This window comes from Bos javanicus, chromosome 1 (assembly GCF_032452875.1).
Source record: "Bos javanicus breed banteng chromosome 1, ARS-OSU_banteng_1.0, whole genome shotgun sequence".
Classification (NCBI taxonomy): Eukaryota; Metazoa; Chordata; class Mammalia; order Artiodactyla; family Bovidae; genus Bos; species Bos javanicus.
This window is the reverse complement of record NC_083868.1, coordinates 45671839-45693316: the sequence shown is the minus strand read 5'-3', so window position 1 is coordinate 45693316 and position 21478 is coordinate 45671839. Positions and strand designations below refer to the sequence as shown.

The window sequence follows — 21478 nt, the reverse complement described above, 5'->3', positions numbered from 1 at the left end:
AGAGAAACTGGAAGAAAAAGTTTCCAGGAATGTCTTCCATGTTGAAGTGTGTCTTTGAAATGTTTGCAAAAAGGGTGCATCTTTACATCCAGGCAAAAAACTGAAGAGCGAAGGAGCGTGGTGGAGCCTTTGGGGTCCACATTTCAGTGTTTAGGAAAAGCTCTCTTTCTCCCTCAAACCTCTTCCTTCCCCCTACTCCTTCTCCACATCCTCTCTTCCCATCAAAGCTGATCTCTCTTATTTAGAGGCTTCACTCTGCAGCACAGAGATGAGGGGCTGCTGCTCACTGCTGCTATCATTTCTGAACAATTCCTCTTGTAATGTACATGTCAACATGAGCTGTCAGCTCCCTTCTATGGTCTTTGACTGAACATTATAGAATCCCACCAGTGGTGGATGCTCCTAGTCTTTTTGCCTTGGTAGTTGCTCTGTGGTCCAGAGTGGCTGAGCCTTTTATGGATCATTTAACCATCACCATTGTGCCCCCTGCTTGGGTTCCAAGGCCCTTGGACTGTCTCTTTAGGGCCAAAAGGAGCCAAAACTGCCTCGGAGCAGGCAGTTTGTTTTGCAGAATACAAGGCATAACAGAATGTTTTGTCAATATGGGTACTGGCTTATTTTCCAACTGATTCCCAACATTTAACAGGAATAATGACTGAACAGTAATTAGTAGAATTTGCTTTAAATTTTGGCTTAGATTATTTTTCAGGTGAAAGAAAGATAAGGATTATTATTACACACAAAGCCATGTGCTTTTTATAGCAAAGAACTTCAAAGGAAAAAGTCAGTTCTACGGATAGATTCATCAAAGACAAATTCAGCAATTGGGAGTTAACCAGCTTTTCAAAAGATAATTTGCTTTTGCTGATAGCTATTCCCCAGACTTATAATTGCTTTTCCTTTCTTCCCAAAAAGCAGAAACTTCCATCTTTACTCTAGCCCCAGGCAATAAAGGGATAGAGAAATAGATTCATTCATTTGCTCAGAAAATATTTGCTGTGCCATTGCTATGTTTCCAGGTACAGAAATGAACAAAGTATAAACTGAGTCTTGAGGCAGATCCCACGTGATCCTCAGCCCATGTTTTCTCACAGAGGCTTTGTAGCAGTGGTGGTTTAGTCGCTGTCCGTGTCTGACTCTTAACAGAGGCTTAGAAATGCTCTAAAAGATGGACGACTTCTATCTGTGATGATTCATATTTCTATAGATGTTCATTTTTATGGGCTTCTCTGGTGGCTCAGATAGTAAAGCATCTGCCTGCAATGCAGGAGACACAGGTTCAATTCCTGGGTTGAGAAGATCCCCTGGAGAAAGGAATGGCGACTCACTCTAGTATTCTTGCCTGGGAAATCCCATGGACACAGGAGCCTGGTGGGCTACAGTCCATGGGGTCCCAAAGAGTTGAACACAACTGAGCAGCTAACACACACAAGGGCAAGGTGCTAGTAATCTACTTAGTGACTTATTAAAAATAGCTAAACTTCTGTGTTCATAATCTCAGTAAGCATAGTAGATTTAAAGCAGTACTGACATTACTTATAAGTACTGTCTTCTATGTGGATTTCTGGTTTCCATGAGGCTTTGTGAAGCTGTGACTTAGTGTGTGCCCAAGAAGACACTGTGTTAAGTTGCTTCAGTCATGTCCGAGTATTTGCAACCCATGGAATGTAGCCCGCCAGGCTCTTCTGTCCATGGGATTCTCCACGGGAGAATACTGCAGTGGGTTGCCATTTCCTTCTCCAGGGGATCTTCCCGACCCTGGGATCAAATCTGAGTCTCTTTTGTCTCCTGCAGAATTTCCCCAATGTTCCAGAAAAAAATGTCCCATTAGTGTTTTTCCAGAAGGGACACTGAACTTCCTGAAAGAACATCAGTGATACTCCTGAGTTGGTCAAGACTATTAATGGCCACTGCCATAGCTTGTTGCTGCTGCTGCTGCTGCTGCTGCTAAGTTGCTTCAGTTGTGTCCGACTCTGTGCGACCCCATAGACAGCAGCCCACCAGGCTCTGCCGTCCCTGATATTCTCCAGGCAAGAACACTGGAGTGGGTTACCATTTCCTTCTCTAATGCAGGAAAGTGAAAAGTGAAAGTGAAGTCGCTCATTATTTTAGGGTTACTTAATAATCACGAGTGTGTTTTGTGGCCAGCTTCCTTCACATTACTCTTTGGAAGGACACATCTGTTACATCAGTGATATTTGAGCTTCTCATTTTCTAGTATCCAGGCTTCAGGATGGATATGGACTTTGGCTCACATGCAAATCATTTGTACCCCATTGCTGAAAGCTATGTGTGGTATCAATTTGCTATTGTTATTTTGTCCCAGGAATGTGAGGATGGGTGGGGATAGAAGCAAGGTTAGTAACAGAACTGAAATTTACAACTGCTGATAGTGACCTTACAAGGACTGAGTAGACAAGTAGCATTTTACTATCTTTCTACCCTCTACCCCCTCACCAAACTACACCCCTTTTTCAATGAGACTGCCCTCTTCCAGCCCCGCTTTAAGGACCAATAGGTGAGGGAACAGTGTCTGCAGCCGAGACAGAACCACAGTGCCAGGGCCCCCCTTGAAGCTCAGTTTGCTTCTTCCCAGCATGAGCACACTTAAGATTGCTTTGTTTCAGATCTGACTAGTAGTGCTTGAGTGGAGCTCTCTGCCTGAACTTAAAACACAGGGAGGCTTTTCAAGGGCATTTTTCAAGTAGACATTACTCAGTGTTGATGAAAGAAGGCATGGGAGCTGTCTGCCAAATTTTAAAGGCTAAAGGGAATACTTAAATTTGGGTTGTACCCACCCAGGTCAGATTACAGCTAAGTGTGGCATGTAGACACTTGCAGATGTGGAGAAAAACTGATAATATTTCTTTATGGAGAGTTCCATGACTGTAGATTTTTTTTTTCCCAGGTTTTGTGGATGAAGTTATTCTTAATAGGAGTCTTAGGATGTGCCACATTGATTTCTTATAAAATAGTTACTTTGTTTCATCAAATTCTAAATTACTTCTAACCATAAATGATAGCACTGTTTTATATAAATGGACTGCGGTCTACCAGTCTCCTCCATCCATGGGATTTTCCAGGCAAGAGTACTGGAATGGGGTGCCATTGCCTTCTCCGAATAAAGAATGAAGCTGCTGGTTAATGACACTGCTTTTGCATCCCTTGAAGCTTATGAAGGAGCTTCCTTTTACCAGGATACATAAAGATTTACTTTTTGTAAAAAGAGATGATTTTGTTTTTTAATAAATTCTTTGTTAGAATAGCTTTAAATTAAAGAAAAGTTACAAATGTAATAGAATTTCTGTTTACTTGACATCCAATTTCTCCTATTCTTCACATATTGTATTAGCATGGTGCATTTGTCACAACTAATCAACCAATATTGATACATTATTAGCGAAAGTCCGCACATGATCTGATCTCCTTTGTTTTAACCAAAGACCTTGCTCCGTTCCAAGGTCCCATGCAGGATATCACACTATGTCTAGTCAAGTCTACCATAGGCTCAGTCTCCCAGGCTTTCCTTGGTTTTGATGACCTTAATGGTTTGGAGGAGTTGTGGTTAGGTGTTTTGTAGAATATCTTTCAATTTAGTCTCATCTAATGTTTTTTCTCATGTTTAGATTGGGTCTTGGGGGAGAAAGATCTATTACTGAAAAAATTAAAAGGAAAATAAGCAAGAGAGAAGTTAAATTCCTGCTAAATATTCTTCACCTTGGGAGTCCAAGTCTTCTGCCTCACCCTTCAACTCAGAGTTATCTGTAGCTTTGTTTTTCCACTACAGGACTCCATGCCAGCGTCAATAGTGATAAGATTGTGTCTTGTAAACACTGTACCCTTGCTTTCCTTATGAATTACTGCCCCTCTTCTGCCATTTTGGAAGCTGTCACTTTCTTGACTTTCCTGGAAGGTGTCAGGCAGTGACAGCAAGGACCCAACTGTCCCTGGTCAATGTCCCATGCCACTGACTGTAAAATGCATTTGAGAGATTTTAAAAGTAGAGGAGTAGAGGAGAGGATTATGTGTTAGAACGAAAGAAGTTCTGGTATTCTGAACTTTTAATATGCCTGCAAAAACTGTTGTATATTGAATATGGTCAAATTGCCATTTGGGGTTCAGACACCGTCTCCAAGTCAAATTTAAACCAGTCAACTCCCACTTGCTAGATTAGGAAGAAATGGAATATATTTTCCTCAGGACTCTATTGCTGCTCCCACAGGTTTCAGAATCCCAAGGAGCTGGTACAGTCCCACTGGTGGCCCATCCATCACCCACATGCCATGTGGCTTCAATCCATTCATGGCCACCTCGCCTGTAGTAAGCCCTGCTGGGGCTGCTCTCCCACTGGCATGTCAGGAGTCTGCTGGCCAAAACCCCCACATGGGGGCGCACAGCTGCTCAGAGGAGACCCCTCTGTGAACAGGCCTCTGGATCAGTGCCTCGGATACTCCTTGGTGGGTTTCCAGGGCAGCAGCTCAAGGGTCTCATTCTCCAGGCAGAAGCATTCCTAAGACTCCATCTCTCTCAGGGGAGCACGAGAAGATTTCAGCCTCCACTGGGGACGCAGAAGAAGTTGTCTCTCCCCATCTCTGGGGATGAAATGAGGATTAAGCCTTGGTGTTCTTTTTATACCTCCAAATCACATTAGAAACAATCTGCCTCTCTTTGATTTGCTAATCAAAAATTTAGTTACTGACAAAAGGTGTTTATGGACTGTCTCTAACAGCCTCAGAGTTACTTGGAAATTCATTTTGATCTTGAAACTTCTCTCTGGGCCTTGAAGAATGCCTGACATGATGTCTACCTTCCCTGAGTGGTTCCCAAGGGACCCAGATCTTTAAAGCATATTAGTGACAGCAGCAGGTCCTGGGCCTCTCCTGCCAGAGTAAAGCCTGCTTGCCCTCCATGGATCAGGACTCTCACAGGAGGCTTGCCAGCCAGCTGCCACTAGCTTAGAGAGAAGGTGGCTCTCTGTACCTTATGATTTCAGGGACAGAGGAAAGGACTTAGTAAGGGCACTGGGCCGAAAGATTCCCCCCCATTGGTTGTGGACGCCCTGTGTATATTTAGTAGAGGACATACACGTGTCTTTTATGTAATTAGAACAGGTCATGAGTGGGGGTACTGTGTTAATATGAATTCACTCATGCTAAGTTGTAAATAGTTGCTTTGTGATCCTCTCAAGAACAAATGAAAATAAGACTGATGAGGACAAGCACATTCGCTAAAGACATCTTGAAGCGGGACATGGACATAGACGTTTGTGTCTGGGGTCTTCATGAGCAAGTTTGTTCTAACTCACAATTCTTGGTGGTTTTAGGTGTAACTATGCCAGTAATTCTTCTAATCCACTGACTCGTTTTGTTTATTCCTACGTCACTGGAGTAAAAGAACATGAAATATAGTTGGTTACATCATTCTTTGTTTATTTACCTCATCCACGTCTCAGGTACTCAGTAAAAATACTGAAGCAGGTTATAAAAATAAAATCATGGTGTAATACTTAAAAATATTTAGTAATAAAAGGGACAATAATGAGGGTTGAATGTTCTGATAAGGCTCAGGAGAGTTAATCAACAGAAATGTATGTTTAGGGTCCTGTGTATTTAAAAAATGTGGTTCAGATATTTTATTATAATTTATCATATTGAAGAGGTATTCCATTGAATCCATATTAATCAAGAATTGATGTAAAATTCTGTCAAATGTCTTTTCTGCACTTGTGGAAATCGATGCTTTTTTTCTCTTTACATTACATTCCTGGAATAAACTACACTTGGCTATAACATATTATTGTATTATATGCTGCCAGCTTCTGCTTGTCAACATCTTTTATAGGATTTTTTTGCATTGATATTTGTGGGCAAATATTGTTAAAGAAAAACTATTCAGTGACACTTGTTCAAGATGTTAAGGAAGACTTTATTGACAGGGGAGGGGGCTCTCATGATAGATGTAGGGACCACCACAGTGGGGTCTTGTAGTGAGGGACAGAGGTTGGGCTCAACTCCAAATATAACAAGGGCAGCACAGGAATTCTAGCTACAGAGCTTCCCGGGTGGGACTAGTGATAAAGAACCTGCCTGCCAATGCAAGAGAGGTAAAGAGACCTCGATTCTATCCCTGGGTCAGGAAGATCCCCTGGAGGAGGCCATGGCAATTCTCTCCAGTATTACTGCCTGAAAAATCCCATGGACAGAAGGAACCTGGCGGGCTACAGTCTATGGGATCACAAAGGGTCAGACACAACTGAAGTAACAGTGTGTACATATTCTAGCTACTAAACAGAGTGGGAGGAAATGGACGGAAAGTTACTAAAAGGAAGCATAAGCAGTCGGGAAGGATTCTGGCTCAACTGACCTCCCAGGGTTCTTGACGAAGGCAGGCCAGGGTGACCAGATATCATCTATAAGACGGTGGAGGATGAGGAATTTGGATACCAAGTGTGATGAACCATGGAAGATGGGGCATTCTGGCTAAACTATCTCAGGATTCCTGCTCAAATTGGACAATGTATAAATGAACACAGAAGCCCAAAAGTCAGAGCCTAGTGGAGCAAGAGCTCGTAAGAGTCTGATTAGAGTTTAGTCGAGTAAGAGAATCTTTGCCAGGATAGTGTGCAGTTTTACTTTTTGTGAAATTTTTGCATTTTAAAACTTTTTCTTGTTTTAAAAACTTAGTTTTGAACTTCTTGCTTTTAAAATATGTTCTCAGAACTCTTTGGACACAAAATTCACCTTTTAAGAAATCATCATCATGATTTGTTTTTGTTTAGTCGCTAAGTCGTGTCTGACTCTTTTGTGACCCCATGGACTATAGCACGCCAGGCTTCTCTGACCATGGAATTTTCCAGGCAAGAATACTGGAATGGTTGCCATTTCCTTCTCCAGGGGATCGTCCCAGACCAGGGGTCGAACCTATGTCTCCTGCATTGGCAGGCAGATTCTTTGCCACTGAGCCACCTGGAAAGCCCACCATCATCATAATAGCTAACATTAAATTAGGACTTTGTGTGCATAAACATAACTAAAAACTCTATGAGCCCAGGTACTATGATTTTTCCCATTTTGTACATGATGAACTGGGTGCACTGATGTTAAATATTTTTCCTTGTGCTAGCAACTAGCTGAGCAGGATTTGATTGCAGGCTCCAGGGTCCATGCTGTTATGCTCAAAAATTTAGTTTGTCATGAAACCGAATTGTTTACCAAAAAGAGGCAGGGGTAAATATACTATTTTGTTCAGGTCCATTACCTGATTTCCTTTAGGATCACCCTGGTTTATTTTATGTTTCTTTTGTGGAAACTTGCATGGCAGGGAAAAACTCACTATAACAGCATTTTAAAGCAGTGTGGCTTGCAGTGCTGCTGCTGCTGCTAAGTCGCTTCAGTCGTGTCCGACTCTGTGCGACCCCATAGATGGCAGCCCACCAGGCTCCCCCGTCCCTGGGATTCTCCAGGCAAGAACACTGGAGTGGGCTTGCAGTGCAGATGTCCCTAAATAAAAATGTGAGAATTAGGATGTTTTAAGTAGAGTGATTATGGAAGGGGTATTTGCATTACCAAAAAATCTAGGACTTTATAAAAGATTTCAATAATAGATTTCCTTAAGCAGGAAGCTGTCCTTATCCTCTACCACAAGGCATTCAAAATATGAAGCAAATTAGATTTAATTAGTCTGCAGCATGGTATAGACTTAAAAATCATCAGAAATGGAAAGTTTGTCAAGTTAACTGCATTCTATACAAATTAAAATGTCTTAATAATGTGTATTCTCTAAATAAGGAAGTAGTTGATTTGGGGCATGTGTTGCCAAAATTTCTGATCAGGGTACAGTGTATGTATTTCCAGACTGCTGCATATCCATAAAGAACTTCATAGTGAGGAACAGAAACAGAAATCTTGTTTTCCAGTTGTTCTGTTTTTCCATGTCTGTATTCCCAACTGATTGCAAAGACTGCTGAAATACATGGATTTGGAAGTTTCTTATGAGCAGCGAGAGCCAGCCTATGCACCCAAGTCCCAACATCTGTTCTAATTTGTAACTGGCTGTGACAGCCTATGCTTTATGCAGAATGACTGTGATCATAACCAAAATTACTTTTAAATTGCTCATGTAACCATATGGCTTCTCTGCATGTTGTTTTTCTAGTATTTCAGGTCTCTTTTAAAATGACTGAGGCATAGTTGAACAAACATGTATCAAGGAAGGAAATTAAAGGCTAACTCTAACAGACTCTGTCACGTTGAGAACAGTTTAAGAAAAATGGGATTTAGCTTTCTTTTCCTAGAAGTGAGTTCAGTGACTTATTAAAAGGACATTTTGTGGACAAGATTAAGAGAGCTACATAATTTGCAGGGCCAAGTACAAAATAAAAACACAGGGTCCATGGTTCAAAAATCAGAAAAAAAAATATCATTAAAGGTACTAAAATATAAAGTTTTTTTCCTTCCTTCTACAGTTTCTCTCTCTACTTGTTTTGATGCTATTTTATTTGCTACTTCAGGTCATTTAAGTCAAGAAAAATTAAGAGTTTAAATTACTAGCCTTTCTTTATATAATGCAAAGCTAGTTTTAAAGGCAGACGTAAGAGCCTTCAGGCTTCCCAGGCGGTGTTAGTGGTAAGGAACTTGTCTGCCAATGCAAAAGTCATAAGAGACACAAGTTCAATCCCTCTGTCAGGAAGGTCCCCTGGAGGAGGACGTGGCAACCCACTCCAATATTCTTGCCTGGAGAATGCCATGGACAGAGGAGCCTGGCAGGCTACAGTCCATGGGGTCGCAAAGAGTCAGCCATGGCTGAAGTGACCTAGCACTTCACGCATGTGAGAATCTTTAACTCCTGAGGAGAACCACTGAAGTGACACACTATGTATCTTGTAATTCCTATATGCATGTGTACTTTATTCTTGCCACAGTAGTGGAAATGCACAGAGCTCAACTTTTGATACATGCACATTTTACTAATACTCTCTTCCTTCCACTTACTGCTGAGTGAAGGAGAACTGAGAAGAAGAGGAAGCAGAGGTTTCTCCAGCTTTCCCTTTCCCTCTGTCTTCTAACTTTCATTGTCAGTGGCTGGTTCATACAGGGAAGGAACATGAATAAGTAAGCACATGATAGGATTCCTTGGTCAGTTTTGTTTCTTAAAATGTCGTTCCCTTCTTTCTGCATTTGAAGCAAGTTCTGGTTCAAATGGACAGTGTAACCTCACAAGGCCGTGAGTGTCCCTTCCACAGTCCCTTACTGAGTCGTAGATGTAATATGCTTAACCTTATTTGGCCTTTGGCTCTCAATGGACTCCCACATGTCATGGGCCCTTTGGAATGCTAATGGTCACCTAGAATGCTCTGTGTGGATAGAAAGAAGTGCAGACAGGCATTATTGTTTGTCTTCTCTGCTCATGCTCTATTATCCCATTGGACGACTTACGAAAGATGAATTCAAAGATAAAAGTATTAAGAATTCCAAGACAGCGAAAGCAGGATATTAAACCAAGCAAGGGATCCTTCTGAGCTTGGTTCCCTATGTGACTGTACATGTTGCCCATGAGGCTGACCCAGCCCCAGTGACCTCATCTGCAAACTGAGGTGAGAATGGTGCTTGTTCTGGTAGCATTGCCATGAGGAGTAATTAAATTGTGAATATAATAGCACATAGAAAGTACTCAATACTCAGTAGTTTCTTAATACTCATATTGTGCACTATGGACCATAGCCTGCCAGGCTCCTCTGTTCATGGGATTCTCCAGGCAAGAATACTGGAGTAGGTTGCCATGCCCTCCTCCAGGCGATCTTCCCGACTCAGGGATCAAACCCAGGTCTCGTATGTCTCCTGTATTGGCAGGTGGATTCTTTTGGCAACGGTGGTTCCCATTTGGCAGTGGGCCTGGGAAGACCACTTATATTGCTGTATGTCACAAATAAAAATCAGGAAATGGTTATTATATTCCTACTAGAAACCTTGACTTAGGTTGAACTTTCTTTATATAAGTTCCACTAAGCAAGATATGCTTTCAAACACATGAGACTCTGAAACCCTGCTTTGTCTGTGAATGCTCGTTTATCTGTGTTGCAGTCTTTAGGCACCAATGTGATCAATGAGCAAAGCCCTGAGGTCAGTTCAAGAGGTTATCTGGTTAACCTATTTGCGGTGGTAATTACTGCAGCAGGTTATAGCAAATAGAGCCATGTGAGACGTCCAGGAAAAAGACAAAGGCTTGAGTTATTGAATGTGATTGAATGCCAGGTTGTCTCCGGCTGAAAATGAGGTCAGCCCTATAAAGCCTTGGGCAGAGAAGGCCTCTGTTCCAAACACATGGAGAGGAGATGTTTGAATGAAAACAAACCAAGACTGACGATAGCATCCCGATGAAGTTCAGTGTAGAATGAGTTCCAGGATCCAAAGTTACTGAAGAACTATTGTAGATAATACCCATCAATCAATCAATTAATCCAATAGAGCTGCTTATAAAATGCTAATTTTTAAATGCCTGAAGTGTATTTGGCTTATGTATATACTGTATAAACCAACCATTCATCTTGGAAACATTAATTTAAAAAATTATTTGATAAATTTTCAGCCCTTGATTGAGTTAGCACTTATTTATTGTCTAAATATCATTTTACTTCAAAACCAATTTTTTTAATCTTTTTACTGTCCACATTTTTCAGTGTTAAAAAAAACTGTTCAAATGTAGTTGGTTTACAATGTTGTGTTTAATTTCTGCTATACAGCAAAGTGACTCAGTTATACATATATATTCTTTTTCATATTCTTTTCCATATGGTTTATCATAGGATATTGAATATAATTCCCTGTACTATCTGGTAGGACCCTTTTGTTACTGTTCAGTAAGTTTCAACAAATATACCTGTGTAACCTAAAATTATCAAGATACTAGCCCACAAATTCCCTGCAACAAAACCTAAATATTTTAAAGAGATTCTCTATTTCTCATCAGTATATTTATGTGGTAATTATACCAACTTAAATTGTGACTTTGTTTTAAAATTTTTCATGAAAATGATTGGCTGTGATAACAGGTTGAAAAATTATGCAAACAGGATAAAAAATAGGTAGGATATTATGGAGAATATTCAGATACCCAGGAAATGAGCAGTTTCAGATCAGTCAACAGTTGAGACTCGTGTGTCCTGTGCAAGTATGATTTTCCTTCTCTGATTTTGAAGCACCATTCTGATCCTCTAAGAGTAGGATTACAGATGAGACATGATCTGATTTAAAAAAAAAATCTTTGCAGAGAAAAGGACTATCGAAAATGTGGCATGAAATCTGTGTCCCTAACATGATTCTTTTAAGACTTCTCCCCCATTCCTGTCCATGAGGTTTTGAAAATCTGGATTTAATTTTCACTTTAAAAACTTAATGGCCTGAACTATCAGAAGAAGTATGAACTTTCCGAATGCCTGAGCCCTCTCACCCGCTGGTTCTGTGGTTACAGTGACTAAGGCTGGGGAACACTGAGTCAGGAATGGGTGTGCTGTCATGTTGTTTATCTTACTGATAAATAATCTTACCATTTCCAGATGCTGAGCCTAAATATCTGATCGTCGTTCGGCCCGCTCCTCCCCCCAGTCAAAAGAAGTCATGCTCAGGTATTTTTGTTGATTCATTATTATTGTTAACTTTAAACCATGCCTTTTCATCTCTTTTCTACCCATGGAGAACACGTGTCTTGGGGATGCCTCCGGAAGGTAGGTTAGAAGATGTATGATGCCCAGCAGTCCCCTGAAAACAGATAACCCTGCTTGGGAAGTAGCATAGCCTGGTTGGGAGAGGCTCCTTGGGTCTTATCCGCCCCACTGCATACAAACAGCAGAGGGTTGAGGCAAATTACTGAACCTCTCTATGCCTCTGTTCTGCTGCATGGGAGGGTCTGGGTGAGGATGAGATGAGTTCACAGCTACATAGGACTGGCCTAGCCCAGAGTAAGTGCTTATTTAGAGTTTAGCTCCTGTTGACTCCTTCTATGTTGCAATGTGTGAACTAAAGCCTGCTCTTGTGTCTTTCAGACTTTTAGGGCAAAATGTGAGATCTAAACTTTGCTGAAGGAAACTTGACATTTCAAAAGCATAACTCATTTACATGTGTGTTAAATGAGTTGGGACTTGGATTTTATTTATGCCTCCAAACCACTTGTATTTAGTCAGATGCAGAAAACAAGACTTCTTTCATAAAACATCAGTGTGACACCCATCTTCCCAGGGTTAGGGAGATGTAAAACAGGCAACTAGATACCATGTGTATAAAAAAGTAGAAATGTTTCTATATGACTAAGGAAGACATTGTCCCAATTTCACTGCTAAAATTTCTTCTCAGATCAAATAAGCCAGACCTTGCTATTAGGAAGGACTAATAAAGCTGTGAATATGCTTTTAATATCTTATGTCACATCTTCCTAGTCTGTAGGTAGAGTTGATCATGGTGCTTTTCTTTTTCATGTTCTAATGTGAACTGTTCTCAAAATAATTATTCCCTAATCATATTTGCCTTTTATGGTACACTGAATGCCACACAGAAAGAAGGATCTTTCTCAAAGGGATAAGAAGCGTTGGGGGATGTACAGATATTGAGCAAATGGGCCTTTGGCAGCTATGTATGCTGTCTCCTCAGTGTATCAGCCATGCCTGGTGACCAAAAACTGGTTGCCGCAATCCTCTCCCCTCGAGGCTTCTGTTGGTTTCCTCTTTTTTTTTTTTTTTGAGAACTACAGATCCTTTTACTTGACCTCATAATATCCCAAAGCACAAGGGAGATTTCAATCAGTACTTTCAAAACTTAATAGTGATCATTGTCCAAGAAGCTTTCCATATACTTGCAAAGAAAAGTACTCCAGTATTTGAGGACTCTATTTCAAAATATTAACAATAAAGTCAGGAAGCATGAGTATGTTTCTATGGGATTCTGGCTTCATAGTCACTGAACTTTTTCTTAGTATGGTTATAAAACAAATATGCAAAAATAAGTAAGAAAAATCAAGAGAGTGATTATATCTTAATAGCAGTTTATAACTTCATTTCATTTGTGGGCTTCTGTGACATTGGCCTTAGATTATTTTTCACTACGTGATGACCAACTCAGGAAATAGTTTCATCCTGATCAGAAACCCCACCTTTCCTTTCAGGCAATGGATATAATTTTTTTTTTTTTTTTTGTAATCTGCATTGAAGAGTGATGTAATGAGTAATGGATTAGCTTCCATTCATTTTATATTTGTATCTGCCACATAATTTAAAAATGATTAAATAATTAAAATTGAAGATCCAAACAGTGAACTTAGTCATATACACTTTAGATTCCTTGAGGAAAGAAAAAGGTAGTTTTTCTAAATGGCATTACTTTCATACATTGTGAGCTAAACTAGTGAGGTAATAAAAAGAAAACTAGAAACGATTACAATTCAGGAGACCTGGATTTGAGTCTTAAGCGTGCTCTCTTTGTGACCTTGGACAACCTTGAAATTACTCCAGACCTTATTTTTCATCTATAAAATAAGACAATTATATTACATGAGTGAAAATCAACTCAGGGATAGAAAAAACAACTCATCAGAATCACATTATCTCAGATTCTAACCTGCCCTGTTTGGGGACCAGACCTGAACCCTTTGAATCATAGTCAGATAAGGTCCTATTATAGGTAAACTGGAAAAATTTATAGAGAAGTATAACTGCATGTTTTCAACCAACTAAATAATAACCATCCTTGAAAATTATTTAAGGTATCTTTAAAAAATTCATCTATGTCACAATGAAGTAACTTACCACCTCTAGATTATGTATATTATGGTCTCAGAGGGCTTTTCTGCCAGAATAACAATTAATATAACTCAAACCTAACAGAAGTAATAGGCACTCCTCCTTTTCACTGTCCTCCTGTTCCTAAAGTTTCAAATATTTTTGAAAAAGCAAATAGCTGCCCCTCACATATACTTGAAAAGAATCTAGAGTGGTTTATCAGAATCACACTTGGCATTGCCGAAATCCAATTAGTCTTGTTGGAATAACTGCTTCCTATATTATTCCTACTCTCCCAGCAATATTAAGAATGTGTGTACCTTGTCTGTTTCAATAGTTACTGTAAAAAAAGAAGAAAAAAAAAAGAGAGGTCATTGAAATGCTCTAACAAGAGATTTTACACTTCCAAATAGTTAAAAAAAAAAATATATATATATATATAGCATTCAACCTTGATGGTAAGTTGTCTAAGATATTTCTAAATGTGAAACTATTTCACAGTTTCAGGGAAAAAATAAGCATACATTTTATCTTGTCTGTAAAAGAAAAGTAAATGTATATATACCTATATGTGTATGTGTGTGTGTTTGTTTATTTCACTGGTAACAGCCAAGACCTCCATGTTCATCCTTGACCCACAAGAAAATAAAAACTAGGAATGGATATAGTTTATATGCATAGACACGTACATGTAAATCTCAAAAGGGTATTTCATTTGATTCTTGCTTAAATTCATGGGCAAAGCATTATTAATATTTGTGCACTGTATAAAAAGAAAAGGAGCTTAATGCTTTCACATTCTTCATCATCTTGCTAAATTATCTTTGTATATTTTACCCAAATCATGAAAATATGCTAAATGTTACAAGAATTAACCTGTCTATTCCCTTTGTAGGTAAAAAACGAGCTCGTAAACCTCTCCAGCTGGTAGTTGGCACTCTGTCACCAAGCTCAGTCTTCCTGTCCTGGGGCTTCCTCATCAACCCTCACCATGATTGGACATTGCCAAGTCAGTGTCCCAATGACAGGTAATTCACCATTATGGAAAATTTTATTTTTCATCTGAAAATTGACACTTGCTCTCAACAGTGTCTGCACATGCTTTAGAAGGATGTGTAAATATCAGGGCATCAGTGTCTGCAGATCAGCTATTTGCTGGAGAGTCTGTTCTCGGTTTGAGGAGAATGAAGACACACTCATCAAAGCCCCTACCCTTCAGGAATTACCATCTACCTGAATGGAAAACTCATGCACATATTTTTTTCTTTCCAAAGAAAAAAACAGAAGGAAAAATAAGCCAAATAGTAAGTGGGGTTATCAGTGATAAGTCTAATAAAAACTCAGAGCGTAAGGTTGAAAGCAATTAGGGGAGACCATTAAAAGTTGCAGCATTTGATCCTTGGTTTGAGAAAGATGGATCTTTGGTCTGCCAATTGATGAAGTGCTAAAAACACTAGTTCTCTCACTTTGGTCCCTAAACCAAGCAGCATCAGCACCAGCATCATTTGGGAACTTATCAAAAATGGAAATTCTCAGATCTCCAGACTTACTGAATCAGAAACTTAAAGGGTGGGGCCAAGTCATTTGTGTTTTAACAAGCCCTCCAGTAGATTCTGGTCCCCACCTAAGTTTAGGGATCACCGGCTTAGAAAACTGGGGAGAGGGACACATGGAGAAATGTAGGTCAAAGAAAAGCACCCTTGGAAATGAAGCCACCATCTTCTTTGGTAGAACAAAGTAAGAAAAACCTAAGTTTATTTTTAAATCACTGCCATTTATCCATCCAACACATAGAGCTGGCATTGTCTATGTATTGGGCACTGTACTAAATGCTGAACCATGATTCTAAATTGGGTATAAGGTGATATTCGCTTGTCATAAATATTCACTGCAGTAGCTTCAAAATTCAAAACTTTGATCTGACAATCAAAATTTTCAAGCTTCAACCAAAAGGAACATTTATTTTAAAAGGTATTTATTTTAAATACTCAAAGTGACTTTAAGATTTTTAAAATTTGTTTCATCCCTTCTTTAAAATAAAAGACTTAATTATTAAAATATAATTTAAACCCAGTAAAATGCACAGATCTTATGTGTAGAGTTTAATCAGTTACAGAAAAAGTGTGTAACCATGTACTGTACAATCCATTAAAAATTTTTCTTTCATCACCCTAGAATGTGCTAGAGAGTTGGTCTGCTCTAAAATTCCATGTAAACAAAATCATAAGTATGTTCTCTTTTTATGTCTATCAGCATGTTTTTTGAGATTCATTCATGACATTGTAAGTAACAATAGTTCATTCCTTTTTTATTTCTGAGTATTACTCCATTATGTGAGTATTTCAGAATTTTTTGATCCATTTTTCTTGCTGGTAGACACCTGAATTGTGTCTTATTTTTGGGTATTTTGAAGATAAATTTTATAAACATTTTTGTATAAGATTCTTGTAGACATACCTTTTAATTTATCTTAGATAAATACCTCTGGAGAAGGAAATGGCAACCTACTCTAGTATTCTTGCCTGAAGAATCCCATGGACACAGGAGCCTGGTGGGCTACAACCCAAGGGGTCGCAAAGAGCTGGACATGATTAAGAGACTAACACTACACTACTAACACTAGATAAATACCTAAAAGTAGAATTGCTATGTCACAGGGAAGATGTATATTTTTTTGGCCTAATTTTCCGTTTAAATTCCCACAGGCAGTGTATAAGAGTTCTGGTTGCTCCATATCCTCACCAGCATTTCATGTCGTCAACATTTTTCACTTTAGGTATCCTAGTGTAGTTCTATCTCATTACCATTTTAATATGTATTTTTCCCCTGTACTAAATATATTGAAAACTTTTTAATATACTTTTTGGCCAAATGTCTATTTTTTGTATTGCTTTCTTTCTTTTTATTTGTCTAAATTGGACAGAAAATAAAGAGCTTTAAAATGTTTAAGTTCCCAAAACCACCGTTCATATAACTTTGATTAGGAAATCTAAACTAAGAACGAAAGAAATTTTCTTTCACATGCTTATAGTTCTGAAGGAAAAAGTTCTTTGAAAAAAGCATGTAGAAGATAATGCCAAAGCTAAAGTTTTTGAAAAATAATTTTGACCTGTTTCGAAGAATCTGAAATATTCCTTATCTCACCCACGCTAAACCTGAAACTTAATTTTGTTTGGAAACAGACTCCTAAAAGAACTCACTTGCTTGAGGTAACTTCGGTTTCTAATGAGTTGGTGCAGGATGCTAGTGCTGAGAAAACAAACATCTGTGGGTCAGTTTCTTTTTCCTTTTCCTTTTTTTAAGTCTCTTATTAAGAAAGAAGAAAAAAAGAAGGGAGGGAAGGACTGGGCAAGAAGAAAGGAAGAAGGGAAGAAATATTTGATACACTTGGAACAAAACATAGCTGATTTTAATGGTTACTGAACTTGCTTGATAAATCCATGAGGTTCAATAAATTGCCAATTCCTAGAGCAGGATTTGATATGATTTCCTCCTTGTCCTCAAGCCTCCCTGTCTTCAATTTCACTTGGTTCTCCTGACCCCTCCACAAAACAACTTATCTGATGATTGATTCTAATTGACAAATGTTGTCACGGTACGACAGCAAAAGTCGATAATAAATATGCAGAAGATAGAGGAACAGATACTCGATGGAGCTAGAATTTTTATCCAAAGTAGTTGACTTGAAGACCCCAAGCTATTCAGACCACATGTGCACCTCACCCTCTCATTTCCTCACCCATGAACCCTGGTTCTGGTCTTCTTATCAAATAGGTGGAGTCATGCCCATCAAATCACAATATTTAAAATAAATAATTCTGCCTAGAATGAAGTTTTATAAAAGATGCAGTAATGACATGTCAAGATGCTTGCCAACTTTCAAACCTGAGTGCGAGGATCAAAGTATCCTTGACAGAAATAGGGAATTGTTGCCTCTGCTGCTGCTGCTAAGTCGCTTCAGTTGTGTCCAACTCTGTGCGACCCCAGAGACGGCAGCCCACCAGGCTCCCCGTCCCTGGGATTCTCCAGGCAAGAACACTGGAGTGGGTTGCCATTTACTTCTCCAATGCATGACTGAAGTGGCTCAGTCATGTCCGACTCCTAGCGACCCCATGGACTACAGCCTACCAGGCTCCTCTGTCCATATGATTTGCCAGGCAAGAGTACTGGAGTGGGTTGCCATTGCCTTCTCCAGGGAATTGTTAGGACATGACTAAGAATTAAGAGGAAAGAATTAAATGTAATGACAAAAAGGAACATGTGGAGAATTTTATTTACCCATGTGAATTTTATTTACCCACGCCTCCTTTCTCCCTAATTAGAACAGTTAATAAAGAGTTGACATTTTAAAGTCTTTGTAACTATTTGAGAAAAAATAATGGTCCTTATTTAAAAGCTCTGGAATTACTATACATATTATAAACACCCAAATAAATCCACCAGAACAACTCAGTTAGTGTAATTAGAAGCAGACTTGGAGAAATCCACCCTCATATGATTATGTTTTTTTTTTTTTAGACTTTAGACTAATCCAGTAGGTTAAAATAAGCAATAATAGTTATAGGGAATGATTCCTTCTTGAAAATTAGATTAAGACAGGTCAAGTTTTCCTTCAAGAGTGTTTTTTGACAAAGCCATTGGAACCTGAATTCCCTCAGCTTGCTATAGGAACATCAACTGGTGTCATTTTAATCCACTAGCTCTAATATTTGGCAGCATGTGTAAAGTCTCTGAGTTTTTAGAAACAATCATTTCACATTGATTTGTGTCACTTCATTTATCCTATGCAAGGGCAGATAATTTATTGGAAAAATTTTTTATTATACTTTGATTTTTGACTTTACATATCAAAGCTCTAGTATAGTGAGTTTCCAATGAGAACATCCCTGTTTTTTATTTTATTTGTTTTAAACTTGGAAATATTAATTCAGTGTCACTTTATTCTTGGTGGTATGTTTCCACTCCTATTCCCATAGGGTCCATTTGGGTCTCCCATATTTTTAGAGCCTTTTCTGAGTTCACATTCATTGGAGAGTAGATATGCTTAATTTACATGTTTTATTCTTAAAGGGCTTTGAAAGGAAGAATGCACACATTTGTCCTTAATATATCTGAGGTCAAAAGAAAGCTTTCCAGTTGGCCCAGATGAGAAGTTAAAACCACAATTTATTTCACCATTAATAGCATATTTTTTCCTTCCCATGTTTCCAGCTTGTTAAAGTGTTTAAGATTGCCTTAGTTCTCACTCCTTTGCCAATTTGTAAAGCTTTATGATTTGTTTAGAAATCATTTTCACATTTTCTAATGCTTTCACGTTGTACTTACTTGCTCTTAATGTAGAATGAGGGTCCTCCTTGTTGGCTGGTTCAGAGCTGACTCTTGCCTCTTTTTCTTTATCCCAAGTTGTTAAGTGAATATTTTTGAGGTCTAAGAATTCTCACTTGATTGAGCCCAGTGCCTCATTACCCATTCATCTTGCCATGTAAATTTTAAGCTCAGAGAAGACTGGGACCATAGGTATCATAGCCATCATTGTTTTCCCAGTACCCAAGCCAGTACCAGCTTGGCACCAGTGCCAGCATGGCACCCACTTCAGTACTCTTGCCTGGAAAATCCCATGGGCGGAGGAGCCTGGTAGGCTGCAGTCCATGGGGTCGCTGAGGGTCGGACACGGCTAAGCGACTTCACTTTCACTTTTCACTTTCCTGCATTGGAGAAGGAAATGGCAACCCACTCCAGTGTTCTTGCCTGGAGAATCCCAGGGATGGGGGAGCCTGATGGGCTGCTGTCTATGGGGTCGCACAGAGTCGGACACGACTAAAGTGACTTAGCAGCAGCAGCAAGTAGACCTTCAGTAAATATATAGTGAATGAATAAATAGTGAAATGTCAACATTTTCACTTTTATGCCTTACTATTACTTCAAACTTAGGACAAAATTGAATTTGTACTTTTCTCATGAAATATCAATTCCCTGCCTTTTTATTTTCTGAACTATCATAATTCTTTTACTCTCCCTAATATGAAACTCCATAAATTTTAACATTCCTCATTTCCTATAGGTATTGAGGCTCTGGGTTACACTGGTTTTGCCTTTGATAAGTCCCCATATTAGTATCTTTATCTCCTACTTTTCCATTTCTATTTCCATGTCAACAATTTCAGTCTAGGCACCTTACCCTGAATCTTGGGAATAGCATCTTGGCTACTGACTCTGACTCTTTTCATGTTCCAGTCCATCCTGGTTTCTGTAATACTGAAGAAAATGTAGGCAGTCTGCCATTGGCTCACTTTTTCTTCATCCTAGATTTAGCCTTAAATCTCTTCTGTTCTTACCAAGGAGCATGTTTCTGCCTTCAGAACATGCTCATCATTCTGTTCCTTCCATATTCTTTGCTGTTCTGCGTTTTCCTCTTCACTGATATTTGTGCCCTGCCTCTTGCTTACAAACAGCTCAAGATTTCCCTACCCCCAAAGAACATATTTTCTGTTGACCCTGTTATAGCTTCCAGGCTATTTTTCAGTTTCTCTTCTTAATTCCAGAATTTCTCAGATTAATGTGCTCTCATATTCTTGATTTCTCAACCACATTCACAGTCTTCATTCCTTTTCACTGGCTCCCACCCTCTTTCCGTTCCACTGAAACTTCTCTAGGTGATCATCAGTGATCAGTTAATTGCTAGATCCCATAGTTTTATTTTTTTCTCAGTTCTTATTCTTTTAAATCTCTTTGTGGAATTTTTGGCCATCCTCCCATTCTTGAACTCTTTCTTCCTTTGAAATTTTATTTAGATTTTGCTCTTACTCCCTTTCTCTTCTCTTTTGCTTATTATCCTGGCTCTCAAATATGGAATAGAGATCTATCCTTGGATATCTCACCTATGTATCCTCCTTATCTCAGCTGTAAGCCATGTCTTTAATGATAATGTCTATATAGAACAGTGATACTCAAACTTTGATATACTTGCAAATCATGTGGTTCAGTTCAGTTTAGTCGCTCAGTCGTGTCCAACTCTGCGGCGACCCCACGGACAGCAGCATGCCAGGCTTCCCTGTTCCTTCCCTGTCACCAACTCCCAGAGCTAGCTCAAACTCATGTCCATTGAGTCAGTGATGCCATCCAACCATCTCATCCTCTGTCGTCCCCTTCTCCTCCCACCTTCAATCTTTCCCAGCATCAGGGTCTTTTCCAATGAGTTGGTTCTTCACATCAGGTGGCCAAAGTATTGGAGTTTCAGCTTCAGCATCAGTCCTTCCAATGAATACTCAGGACTGATTTCCTTTAGGATGGACTGGTTGGATCTCCTTGCAGTCCAAGGGACTCTCAAGAGTCTTCTTCAACACCATAGTTCAAAAACATCAATTCTTTAGCACTCAGCTTTCTTTATAGTTCAACTCTTGCATCCATACATGACTACTGGAAAAAGCATAGCTTTGACTAATGACCTTTGTCAGCAAAGTGATATCTCTTGCTTTTTAATATGCTGTCTAGGTTGGTCATAACTTTTCTTCCAAGGAGCAAGCATCTTTTAATTTTATGGCTGCAGTCACTATCTGCAGTGATTTTGGAGCCTCCCTAAAATAAAGTCTGTCACTGTTTCCATTGTTTCCCCACCTATTTGCCACGAAGTGATGGGACCAGATGCCATGATCTTAGTCTTTTGAATATTGAGTTTAAGCCAACTTTTTCACTGTCCTCTTTCACTTTCATCAAGAG

General features: G+C 39.2%; 1 protein-coding gene across 50 annotated transcripts in view; it reads left to right on the top strand.

Moving 5' to 3' along the window:
• Positions 1-21478, top strand: part of ABI3BP (ABI family member 3 binding protein) — a 293260-nt gene that overhangs the window by 97318 nt on the left and 174464 nt on the right. For all 50 annotated transcript variants that reach the window (XM_061426547.1, XM_061426450.1, XM_061426423.1 and 47 more), the window contains exons 3-4: positions 11552-11620; positions 14658-14790. In XM_061426547.1, coding sequence (XP_061282531.1) covers positions 11552-11620; positions 14658-14790 — 202 coding nt within the window. The remainder of the gene's footprint in view (positions 1-11551; positions 11621-14657; positions 14791-21478) is intronic.